The sequence below is a fragment of the Phyllostomus hastatus genome, unplaced genomic scaffold (assembly GCF_019186645.2).
Source record: "Phyllostomus hastatus isolate PE091 unplaced genomic scaffold, TTU_PhHast_1.1 phas_contig_1, whole genome shotgun sequence".
NCBI classification, from domain to species: Eukaryota; Metazoa; Chordata; class Mammalia; order Chiroptera; family Phyllostomidae; genus Phyllostomus; species Phyllostomus hastatus.
In genome coordinates this window covers 20549382-20562289 of record NW_025333498.1, presented here as the reverse complement: position 1 = coordinate 20562289, position 12908 = coordinate 20549382, and the positions used below count along the sequence as shown (strand labels likewise).

The window sequence follows — 12908 nt, the reverse complement described above, 5'->3', positions numbered from 1 at the left end:
TGTATTTATAATAAAGGTTACAATTTATAATATGCTTCCATCAGTTCAGTCTGTAAGCTCCGTGTCAGGAGCAGTGCATGTGAATTGTGGCCCCTGGACTTGTGTGTCTCTCCAGGCAATGCTGTGGACCGTCTGTTTTGTTCACAGCGACTAGTAGGGACTCAACAAACATTTGCCGAGTTAATTAGCTATACAAAGAAGGCAGTGGGTGAACATCTTCTTGTCTTGAATAGGGATGCAGAGAAAGAAACTTTCCTGGGTCAAATGAAAAAAGAATGGAGGAAAAGAAAATTAGGACAACTTTAATGGTATTAAATGATAATAAAAAAGACCCCAGAGGGTTGTTAAGCATTTATAACCTCGGTCAAGTTGCTCCTGTGGAGGAGCTAAAATAGGTCAAACACTTTCAATGCACTCTCATGCACAAGTTGAGAGAATTACTAATATTGTCTTTGCTTCAATATTAAACAAATGAGAGACTCGCAGTAAGTGTAGTTGCAAGGTAGTTATTAAGATAGGAAAGAAGGAAAGAGGGGAGAAGGGAGGAAGAGGCACACTGAGGAACAATTAATGATTTTTCTTCAGGGTTTTTCTTATGTTTTGAAGCCTGTGAAATGAAGGGTATCACTGATACTTGTAAAATGGAGATAATGAGAAGTCCCTCTCAGGGTTGTTGTGAATCTTAAATGTAATCACTTGGAAGAAATTTCTTGTACATGGTAGACACAATATTTCTTACTGTGTGAATTTCAAGAGAAGGTCTACTGTATATTTGGAGGCGGGGCAGAAATCGATAAATTAATGTTATAGGCATTGTGTATATTTATGTTTCCAACAGATAGGGCCTCTTCTACCTTTTGATAGTAAGGGTGGCATTGGCCACAAGCTGGGTCAGATTTATTTTTCTGGCAGATATTTAGTGGATCTGGTGGAGAAGAGACCCTTTTTCTCTGTTGTGAAGTTGTGGAGAGGTGGTCCAGAGCTGGGATTGGGGGAGGCCCATGTATAGAAGACAGTAGAGCTGAGGCTCACTGAAAGCAAAGATGGATATACATCCAGGTTCATTTCCCCCTTCCCTCTGTTGATCTAATATAATCTCATATGGCCCTCTTTTTTTGTTGTTGTTGTTTTTAGCCTTTTAATTGTTTTTATTACTCAAATAAGCTTCATTTTTCCAAATTTAGCTTTCTGACCCTGTGCTTGTGCCTTCAATACTTTTACAACGGTGTTCTGCTCCTCAGTGAGGAGAGCACACTTGGCCCTGTCACAGACACACTGAGCACACTCGGATCCACCACAGGCCCCGCTCGTGGGCTTTTTTGTTTCAGACAACCTCATTAGAGCTTTAGGCCTCACAGCAGGAACTCCACACAGTCAGCCTGGGCACATGCCACATGCAGATTTGGGTGCTTTCTCCACCTTCTTGGACTAAAGGTTAACAATTCTGTTACCTGTGGTTTGGGACAGCCTAGTTTTCTTAGAGGCTGTATTGTAGGACAGCCTTTGATAGTATGTCAAACACTGGACCACTGTGAATGCCTGAAGACACCATCCCCAGAAGAGCTAATGTGGTCCTCTTTTTGGCTTAAGCTAGTTCCAGTCAGGTTTTTATCTCTTGCAACTAAGAGAGTATTGATAATACAAAAACAATTTTGAAGTATTTATATTAATTTTTAAATTCTCTGTTGAAGGTGTCTACTTTGATTTTGGAAGCAATGATGTCACCTATCATTTATTTATAGCTTTTTTTTGGTTTTGATTTTTTTAAAATTTTATTTTAATCATTGTTCAAGTACAGTTTTCTCCCACTTACTCCCATTCCAGCCCACCCACCCAACTCTCCCCTCTTCCGCTTTTAACTCATTTGTGTGTTTTAATTTGAAAAGCCAATTTAGAAATATCACCAGATTTTTCTTTGCATTAATTAAGATGGAATATTTTAAAGCACAGTTTTTAGATACCATTTTTTAGCTTTCTATAACTGCAGTATATTGCATTATTTATTCAATGTCTTCAATAGAATAACTGTAGCATACTTAGATTTTATGAGGTATGACATTTAAGTGAGTACAGAGTTTTAGCTGAATTTCAATCTGGCTTTCCCTCATGGAAATATGATTGTTGTAGGAATTCACATGACACAGCACAATGATTTGAGATGTAATTTAGAAGAGTTTTAATATTACACTAACACATGGAAAGAGAAAAATATCATACTTCCTGGATCCAAATGATAGAAGTCCCAGGCACTATAGGAGAACCAAAGATCTGAGAGCCTGTCACATTGATTCTGAAAGTTAAAGTTAAAGCAATAAAATAATTTCTACCTGGACAGAAACTTGATTATTTTATTAATCTCAAACAATAAATCCCACTACTGATTGTTATCATTAACTGTTTTTATTGAGGTATAATTTCATAACATAAAATCCACCTGTTTTTAGAGTAGAATTCAATTACTTTACATAGTTGTGCAACTATCACCACGATCCAAATTTAGAACATTTCTGTCATTCTGAAAAGATCCTTTGTGTCTAAGAACTTTCTGTTCTTTCCCCCAGTAGGTTACTCAGCTGATAATCTATAGATTCTTTCTCTATAGATTTGCCTTTCCTGGATAGTTCATGTAAATAGAATCATTCAATACACATTATTTTTTGGGTGTCTGACTTCTTTCATTGACATAAAGCTTCTGAAGTTCCTCCATGTTATAGGATGTATCAGTACTTCATTCCTTTTTATTATTAAACAGTGTACCATTGTGTGAATATGCCATATTTTGTTTATCCATTTATGAATTGACAGACCTTTGGATTGTTTCCAGTTTTTTTTAATTTACCTGTAAGTCTTTGTGTAGATATATGTTGTGAATTCTCTTGGGTAGATTCCAAGTGTGGAATTGCAGGGCTCTATGGTAAAATTATGTTGAACTTTTTAATTAACTGCCAAACTGTTTCCCAAGACGCTGTACTATTTTACATTCCCATCAGTGAAGTACTGATGGATTCCTATTTCTCCATATCCTTGCCAACATTTGTCATTGTCTGTCTTGTTGATTATTGCCATTCTAGTGGGTATGCATAGTGGTATTTCATAGTTTTAATTTGCATTTCCTTAATGACTAATGATGCTGAGCACCTTTTCTTTGTCTATTGGCATTTATATAACTTCTTTGGTTAAATGCCCATTCACATATTTTGGCCCATCTTCAATTGGGTCATTTGTATTCTTGTTTTACTGGCTATTTTTAATGGTTCTCAGATTGTGAAGAGGTCTAATATCATCATGATCAGAATAGGTGGGAAATCTGGCAAATGTCCAGGTTTCTTTATCTGTACTGCAATATCTATGGAACTAAAATAGTGGGGAGGTATTTAAACTTTTTTGTTGTTGTTGTATAGAACAAAAGAGGCACTTGTTAGTGGTGGACTTTTGGAGAAATTTAGGATTCTGTGGAAACCATTGTAGGGTGCTGGAAAAGCTGCATCATCATGGTCAAGCAGAGCAGACACCCTTGTTATTCTAAACAGGAAAACAATCCTGGAGAGATACCAGTAAACTTCCTGAACCCATACCAGTACACTGCCTTAACCCAGAGACACTGATTAGTGAATACATAATAGTTTTACCTTAGTTTGAAATGTTTCTGGATTTTATTTGGTTTATAATTGCATGATATTTAAAGAGAATTCTTGAGCAACTTTTGAATTACTTATCACTGTTAAATAATAACTGTGAAATGCTTTATTAACATGGGGGTCAGGACAGGTGAAATAGTAAGTTTTAGTTATGTACAATTCACTTATAACACCTGGTTATGGATTGGAAATACTCTTATTCTATTTCCCTTGGGTTGCTTCTCCTATTTTTTTTTTCATTCTTGGTTGTCCTCTGTTATAGGTTACTATTTGTATAATATATCCAGCTCTCTGGAGGTGAGCTACGGGAAATTAATAATTTATAGATTTTTACTTCTTCAATGATTGTATTCATTTTCTCTTTCAAGTTTCAGATTTTGCTATATAGGGCACTATAACCCCTGGAGATTTTGAATCCATGAGATGGGGCCTGGGGATCCATTTTTGTGAGGAGAAAATAAGGTAATTCTTAGAATCAGGCAAGTTTGCAAAACAATGGTGTGGTAAAAATACTGTGTTTTGGGGAACATAGTCACCTCTTTAAAATTTATTTCCTCTATTAATACTACTTTATAGGATTTTGAGAGGATTAAAAGAAATAACATATATAAAGAGCAGGGCCCATACAAATTTGCAACAGCCGTTATCTATTGTAATTATGTTCCGTTTTAACAACAATAACCTGGTAAATTTGAGCAGTTAAGGGCAACAATGAAGAAGACTCATTCTTTGCCTTCAGGAAATGTAGCAATTACCAGTGGGGCACAGATGAGTTTTTTACAGTGAAGGCAGTAAGTCATTATCATAAAGTTCAGAGCCATTTTTTTGAAGACAGAAAATTAGCAGCGGACACTGCTAGAATACGGTGTGGGGTGAATTTGTGGGGCTGGAGTAATGTCGGAACTAGGAAAGATAAGGACCCAGAGGCAGGAAATGATAAAGCATCTTCATTAAACAGTGATCAGTTCCAGCGGTCTCCTTCGCATGGCAAACTTGGAGCACTGTCATAAGATAGGGATAGACAGGTTGAGTTTTGAGAGATTTAAGCAGTTTGGCTTTTGTTTCAACTAAAGATTTTGCACGGGAGCGTGATTAATCTGGTAATGGTGTAAAAGAAAGAATTGATTCCAGGGGGAAATTAGGAGGTTACTTCAGTAATAATTGTAATTCAACAGTAATTATAGATTTGATAACAGTTGGAGTTTATATCAAAACGAAATGCAGATACTTTAAAAATACATCTGAAACATGCTGTGTATAATTTCTACAGTCCAGGTAAATTACATGATCCACATTAAAGAATTTTCATAGTAAATATTTTAGTAGCTCTTAACTTTGAGAGCTAAGAGGTGGCGGGAGGTGAACACAGCAGCGTCCTAGGCGAGAGGTGGCTGGTGCCCACCGAGCTGGCACCGCAGCAGCCGTAGGGGGCGTGTGCAGGGGCAGGACTCGGGTGAAGGTGCGCGGCGGCTCCCTCCCGGGTATCGCGAGAGTTGGGCAGGCCGAGCAATCGCAGCAGTCAATTCCCCCACCCTCCCGGGAGGAGCCACCAGCCCTGAGATCTCCAAATTCTGAGCTCTCATCATGGCGGCGGCAGCCGCGGCGGCCGTCGGGGGGCCGCAGGCGCCCCAACCAGAGCTGCCTGCTCCTGGGCTAGCCCTGGACAAGGCGGCCACCGCCGCGCACCTGAAGGCGGCTCTTAGCCGGCCGGACAACCGGGCAGGTGCCGAGGAGCTGCAGGCGCTGCTGGAGCGGGTGCTGAGCGCTGAGCGGCCGCTGGCCGCAGCTGCGGACAGCGAGGAGGCGGCAGCGGCCGGCGGCGGAGGCGGTCCGGGGGCGGCCGAGGAGGAGGCCCTGGAGTGGTGCAAGTGCCTTCTGGCGGGAGGCGGCGGCTACGAGGAGTTCTGCGCGGCTGTGCGGGCCTACGACCCTGCGGCGCTCTGCGGCCTGGTCTGGACAGCCAACTTCGTGGCCTATCGCTGCCGGACGTGCGGCATCTCCCCTTGCATGTCGCTGTGCGCGGAGTGCTTCCACCAGGGCGATCACACCGGACACGACTTCAACATGTTCCGCAGCCAGGCCGGGGGCGCCTGTGACTGCGGGGACAGCAACGTGATGCGGGAGAGTGGGTGAGTGGAGCCCTCCCCCGGGGCGGGGGTCACAGCGGGAGGTCCATGCTGGGGTTTGGGGAGGCCAGGAATTGGGGACTCGGGAGCGGATCCTGAGCTGTCAAGGGGAAGGAGTGGGGGAGGGTGCAGCCACATGGGGATGGAGGTGTCTGAGCTGTCAGCGGTGGAAAGGGGTGGGGAGGAGGGGAAAGCGGAGAGCATGTTTAAGGAACCGGGCTGTGAATTTTCGGGGGAAGCCAGGACGAGTGAATGAGAGCGAGAAAAGATCCAGTGCGTGGGGTAGTAGGAGGAAAGGATACTTGGGAAATCTGGTATCGAGCTGTCAATTTTGTACTTGGTGGGAAAGGCTGTGTAAAGCTGCTTGGTGTTGGGAAGAAATAATGATGTGATTTTGGTTGACTGGGAGGGGTATGTGGACCGAATTTGGTCGCAGGATGGTGAGAGGCGAGGAAGTGGCCTTGCAACTGCAGGGGCGGACAGCTTGGGGAAAGGACTTCTGAACTGTCGTGTGTCTCTTTATGAGCGAAGGAGCTCTTGAGCTTATGAGAGAAGGAGCTCCTGAGGGAGGAGGGAGTGGGAGGGGCCTGCATGAAAAGTGACTGTTGAGCTGTCAGTGGAGTATTTGGTGTGCTGTAATGACATCTAGAATTGGGCTCCTGAGCAGTCAGTTATAGAAATACCCCCCATACCAGAAAAACAAACAAAACACCGAGAGAATTAGGAGTTAAATGTTAGCTCTTCTCTATTTAAAAGGGCACCTTATTCACTAATACATGCCATCTTTCTAAAAGGAGACACTCAACAAATGCTTTTTCAATAGGAGCAAGGTACTGGGGTGTTGGGACTTAGGATAAAAGACATTTCAGAGGTTGCAGTGAGTTAGAGTTAGTACATGTCTAGGGAAGCCCTGGGAAAAGAAAAAACTTAGCGACTGAGAGATTTTAGCTGGGCAGTAGTTGAAAGAACTTTAGCAAATCCAGTTATTCAAGTTTTTCAAATTTTAGGTCTTATAGAGTATAATCCCTTTAGAAATGGACACTATTTTCTTGTTGGAGTACTTGTAGGGTACTGTCACTCTAGAGTGTTTGTAACTAGGTAAAAGCAAAGTTCCTAGGATATTAAACATGAATAAGACATTGGTGTACTCCTTAAATAGTTCAGGAGTTCGAGGAGGCTTCTCTACAGAGGGAATAAGAAAAAAGCTTCAGAAAGGTGTTTAGAGATTGTTACCACTACTACTAATGTTACTATTAACAACAGTAACAGTTGCAGCTAACATTCAAGAGCATAAAGTGTAAGACTGACACTTAAAAAAATACCTTTGAGCCCTGGTTGGTGTGGCTCAGTTCAGTGGAGCGTTGTTCTGTATGCCTAAAGGTATTAGGCTCGATTCCCAGCCAGGGCACAAACCTGGGTTGTGGGCTCTAATCCCTGGTTGGGGTGCCTAGGGGAGGCAGCTGGTCGATGTTTCTCACATTGACATTTCTCTCTCTGTTTCTGCCCCCTCTTCCTCTTTCTGTAAAAGCAGTGAAACAAAATGTCCTCAGGTGAGGATACAAACTATTTTTGAAAATTAGTATTTGAATAGGAAAAGTGATATAGCTAAAAAGTCAAAAAAATAAAAGATAAAAACACATGGTTTCAATGTCCCTCCTATTTTGTTTCCCATCTGCTCAGTTTCTCTTAGTGCAAAAACCAACAAGGATGAATATGTATTTTGATTTTTCAGTCTCTTTTATGCAAAACATAACATACCAATGCACTGTTCTACACATCTTGCATTTTTCACTTATCTAATAGGTTTTCCCATGTCAGTAAATTGGTGTACTCTATTTAAAAAACCAAAACTACAGCATGGTGTTTAATGTCATGCACTTGCCGTACTTTATCTAATCATTACTTTTGATGGACATTTGGGTCTAGTATGAGATAAAAAACCTGGTATACCTGTCTCTTTACGCCTGTGCAAGAATATCAATAGGATAAATTCTCAAAAGTGGGATTTCCAAATTGACCTCCATGAGGCTTAGTACTAAGCAGAGAATGAGACTACCTGTTTTGCAACAGCCTTATCAACAGTGTTGTTAAAACTGTTTTTCTCCATCTATTTGGTAAACAGTGGTCAGATATTAGCTGCTTTCCATGATTTAACTCATTTAATCTTCTACAGCTCTGAGATTATTGCTCTCCTTATCCCCATTGTACAGAAGAAGAAGGTGGGGCACAGACTTTTTAAAAAGGTGCTCAGGATTACACAGGTAGTGATTTAGGCATACTGGCACTGGAGCCTGACCACTGAACACTTCTCTCTGCTGCCTCTACAAATAACATTCTTATTTGTACGTCCATTTATACTGTGTGAGTGTTTTTTAAATATGCCATTCTTGTATGGGCCTTTTTAATTCTTTTTAAACTTATGTTTTAAAAAAATATTACAGGCATTTCAAAACATAGAGGAAGGAGTTGAAACAATTCTTTCCTGTTATTTAGTCATTTTTACTTCTTAGACTAGTTTAGCATTTAGGAGATCCTCACAGAACTAGGATATAATATTGATTCCTGAATTTTGGAACACAGTGGTAGTTACCATGTTGATCTAGATGAGAAACAAATCTGATGTCTAACTATGATGCTACAGTGCAGGAGCTGAACTATGTTAGTGAGTTTCTTTGAAGGTACTCATACAGGTTTAGGGCATCCAGGCTCTGATAGTCCACATTCTAATCCTATAGCATTTACCTTTACTGACATCTCATAGATAGTTAATTTAACCATCTGACAACCCTTTATGAGTTGATACATAGTATTTGAAGATATATTACGGTCTATCTGAAATGCAGAACTCTTTCCTATATGTGCCAGCAGTTTCCATGTTCAAATTCATAAAGGACAGTAGTCGATAATAAACAATGTTATGGTTATATAATTATTGTGAAATCTTTACAACTCAATGGGTTGGGCAGAATAATTCTTCTGGGCTACACACCTAATCTACTGCTCTGAAGAGACACAAGTGAGGTTAGCCCACACTGCAAGTCAAAAGGCTGCCTCTTGAACCTTTTTAGAACTGGAAACCACGAACAAATGATGTCAGTGTTCCGGTTGGGCAAAGCTGGATTACCCTGGCATGGACAGAATATATTTAACTTTTCTCAGCTTTTGATGTTTCTTAAAATCCTTTTAGGTTGCTGAAGATTGGAGATGTGTTGATTTGGGGGTGGTTATTCAAACTGCCCTAGAAGTTTGTAAATCCTATTGTTTAGTAAATCTTAAGGAAGGATTTCACTTTTCTCTGTATCTGTGTTCTTAGTAAAAGACAAGAAATCTTGCTATGTTTTAATCCTTTTTCCAAGTAGTCTTGACTGTCATGGGTAGGATTAGAGATGGGGAAAATCTTGCAGCCCTCACCACCTGTATTACTATTTAATTTTCAAATATGTAATTATATCAGTATGAGGGAAGGGTTCAGTCGCATTGATATAATAAATGTGGTGGTATTAACAGGTATACAAAGCAAAGGAAGAAAACAACTGAGAATTCATTTGTCAGATGAGATCACAAAGGCTATGGAAACTATATATTAATAACTGTATGTATAACATCATAGTATTACTACTAGTGAGTAAGTGCAGTCATTGTCACAAATGTTTATGGATGGATCAGCTAAAAAACAAGTAATGGAATATGTGAAAGAATCTCTGACTGGTTTAGTGTTCTGATGGTAACTAGAAATTGGAATTTTAAACATTTAGTTCTCAAATTCAGTGCAGGGGATGACCATTTTCATGTTCTATTCTGTGTGATACATATTTTTGCCTCCTTGCTGGTTCTCCCTTACAGATTCTAAGCTCTTTAAAAAGTGGGAACCTCATCTAGCTATTACCTGGAAATCAGAGTTTGGCACAGTCTTTTGCATTTAGTAGGTGCTTAGTAAATGTGGGATTTAATTGGATAAAATAGTGGCTGTTACACCTGAAAATGTGCCCTAAGATTACAATGTTTGAGGCATTGATTTTTGATTCCATGACATCTCTTTTCAGGCTACTTCAGGGATAATTTCTTAATTTCAAAAATAATACATATTGGTCATAACATAAAAATAAATGGATAAACTAGAAAGTAAAGTTCCTATTTCTTCTATTGTACTCCTTAGTGAGAGATCTCCCTTATTTCCTTTTGAATTTTGTTAGACATTTAAAAGATGTTAGTTATGATTTACTCAGCATTTGTAGATGTTTTGTTGTGGGAAGTTTGTAGGTTGTTTGGTCTGCAGCAGTGCCAGACATGGAAGTAGTGAATGTCTGGTTGAATATTGTCATACTGTCTGTACTTTGCATTTTCCCCCTTAACATATTTATTGGACACTGTCTTATTAGTACACATAGAACAGTTTTATTTTAATAGTATTACACAGTATTTTCGTATTTTGTATTTTACTGTAATTTATAAATTTAGTTCCTTACTGATAGACATTTAAATTGTTTTTAGTCTCAGTGCCCTGGCTGGTGAAATTGTTTTTAGTCTCAGTGCCCTGGCTGGTGTGGCTCAGTGGATTGAGTGCTGGCCTGTGAAACAAAGGTTGTTGGTTCGATTCCCAGTCTAGGTCACATGCCTGGGTTGTGGGCCAGGTCCCCAGTAAGGGGCATGTGAGAGGCAATCACACATTGACATCTCTCTCCCTTTCTTTCTCCCTTCCTTTCCCCTCTAAAAATAAATAAATAAACTCTTAAAAAATTTTTTTCAGCCTTGGGCTATTATCCTGGGCTCTTCTGCACACTGTTGCAAACAGAATGCTTATACACAGTTCTTTGTGTGTATGCATGAGTGTATGTATGTGTATAAATTCCCAGAAGTTATATCTTGGTTAAAGGAAAAATGCATTTTAAACTTTGATTGAATCCTCCAAAGAAATTAATTTACACTCCCACCAACACTGTATGAAATAGCATGCTTCTGGACATCCTAGTCAAATACCAGAATATCTGGTATTTGTTGATCGGAAAAGTCACAAGTGATGTCTTGTTTCATCTGTTACCCCTCTCCCCCCAACCTTTCCTCCCAAACTGTAGTATTTTTGAAGCAAATCTCAGATATCTTATTTAATTTATAAATATTTGAGTATGTATCTCAGTAAAGAGATATGAACTCTTAAAAATAAAAGATAGTCTGCCCTGGCCAGGTAGCTCAGTTGATTAGATCATCATTCTGATACACCAAGGTTGCAGGAAGAATCACCCCAAGAATGCATGAACAAGTGGAATAACAAATCAATGTTTCTCATTCCCTCTCCCCACTTCCTCTCTCTCTGCAATCAATAAATAAAAATTAGAAGAACAATCCCCATTGACATATGAATGATTAAACAAAATGTGGTCTGTACATAAGATGGAATATTATTCAGCCTTTAAAAGGAATGAAATTCCTTTTCCAGTTCAGATTCAAGACTTCTGGTCAAGATGGCAGAGTAGATAAATGCTGTGCTCACCTCCTTCCTTGACCACATCAGAATGACAACTAAATTACAGAACAGCCATCATTGAGAACCACCTGAAGACCATCTGAACAAAAGTCCTGAACTAAGGATATAAAGAAGCCACATTGAAACTAGAGGAGGGGTGGAATGATGAAGGGACAGGTCCCACACCCATGGTGTGGTGGTTGAGAAACAGGAGGGATATCTGGCTGTGGAGTTCTCCAGTGAGAAGCAAGGAGTCTCAGCTACATACTGGGCTCCCAGCCCAGTGAACCTCTGTCAGGAAGAGGAGTCCCCATAACTTCTGCCTTTGAAATCCAATGGGGACTGTGGCTCAGTGAGACAAGGGCTGCTGGAGTCCCAGGTGTTTCTCGTAAAGGGCCAGTGCATGGACTTAATTGCTCACAGACTCACTTGCTCTGAGCTCCAATTCTAGGGCAGCAGATCAAAAAGTTTCAGGAACCTACTGGGAAGAGCTGAAATAACTAGTTTCAGTATGAAGATTAGAGAGGCAGGGGTTAGAGTAGCTCACTCCTGGGACAGAGGGCTGGCATTATTTCTTTTTGAGCTCTCCTGCCACCCAGCCAGCAGGTACAGGTGGGTGTCAAATTTGAGTGTCTATCAACCTTGCTAACACTGTTCGCCTGCCCTGGTGATTCCTTGAGACCCTGCACCACGCAACTTGAGCACATAGCCTGAACCTCTTTCAGCAGCTTTTCCACACTTATGACCTGTGGACTTTTCATAAAATCTCTCAAAGCCCCCAGACAAGCAGCATATGACCCTGGGGTGCCCTGTACCTGTTGCTAAGTGGCCCAAATCTGGCACTAGTGGCAGCCAACTTGGTTCACAGCTTAGCCTTTCCCAGGCACCTCAAGCCAGGCACAGGTTATAACCAACTGCCAATCACTTTGTAACTCCTGTGAGGTAGCTCTGGGCCAGGCACAAGCAGGGACTGAACTTGGCCAGCAGTAGACCTCCCCCGACCCCGCTCCCCCACCCCACTAGTCCAAGAGTCCCCAGAACCAACATACCTGTTAGGCAGTTTTAGACCACACCAGAACATCACCAAACCAGCTCTCCAAATGACATACCCAAAGGGCAGACTTGGCACTACCAGAGCCCCACTAAAGGTAATCCCACTTTGTGGGAACAGTCCCTGCACAGCAGCTGGTTCTCTGTGTCATGGCCAGTCCTCACAGTCAATCATTCTTAGGGTCAATCCCTCCTACTAATGTGCCAACGGCAATCAAGGGTCAACTACAATAGGAAGGCACACATGACCTATATAAGGGAGCATCTGGGTCAGGGGAACAGGGAGACTGAGCCACTGGGTCCCACTCTGCCAAGACTGGGAGACCTAGCAGGTCTACCTAATACATAGAAGCAAATGCAAGGAACTAGCCAAAATGAGGAGACAGAAATACATGTCCCAAATGAAAGAACAGGACAAAACTCCAATAAAAGAACCAAAGGAAGTGGAGACAAGCAATCTACCAGATGCAGAGGTCAAAACACTGATTATAAGGATGCCCAATGAACTTAAGGAAAGAGTAGATGAATTCAGTCAAAACTTCAAAAAGGAGATGGGAAACATAAAATTGGAGATAGAAATAATAAAAACGAGCCAGTTAGTAATGAAGAATACAGTAACTGAAATGAAGAATA

At 40.9% G+C, this 12908-nt stretch overlaps 1 protein-coding gene and 1 pseudogene across 6 annotated transcripts in view; one reads left to right on the top strand and one right to left on the bottom strand.

The window, feature by feature from the left end:
* Window positions 1-1155: 1155 nt before the first annotated feature.
* LOC123816115 lies at window positions 1156-5224 on the bottom strand (annotated as a pseudogene).
* UBR3 (ubiquitin protein ligase E3 component n-recognin 3) overlaps window positions 5180-12908 on the top strand; it is a 212589-nt gene continuing 204860 nt past the window's right edge. For all 6 annotated transcript variants that reach the window (XM_045840779.1, XM_045840481.1, XM_045840699.1 and 3 more), the window contains exon 1: window positions 5180-5767. In XM_045840779.1, coding sequence (XP_045696735.1) covers window positions 5223-5767 — 545 coding nt within the window. In that variant the 5' untranslated portion in view covers window positions 5180-5222. The remainder of the gene's footprint in view (window positions 5768-12908) is intronic.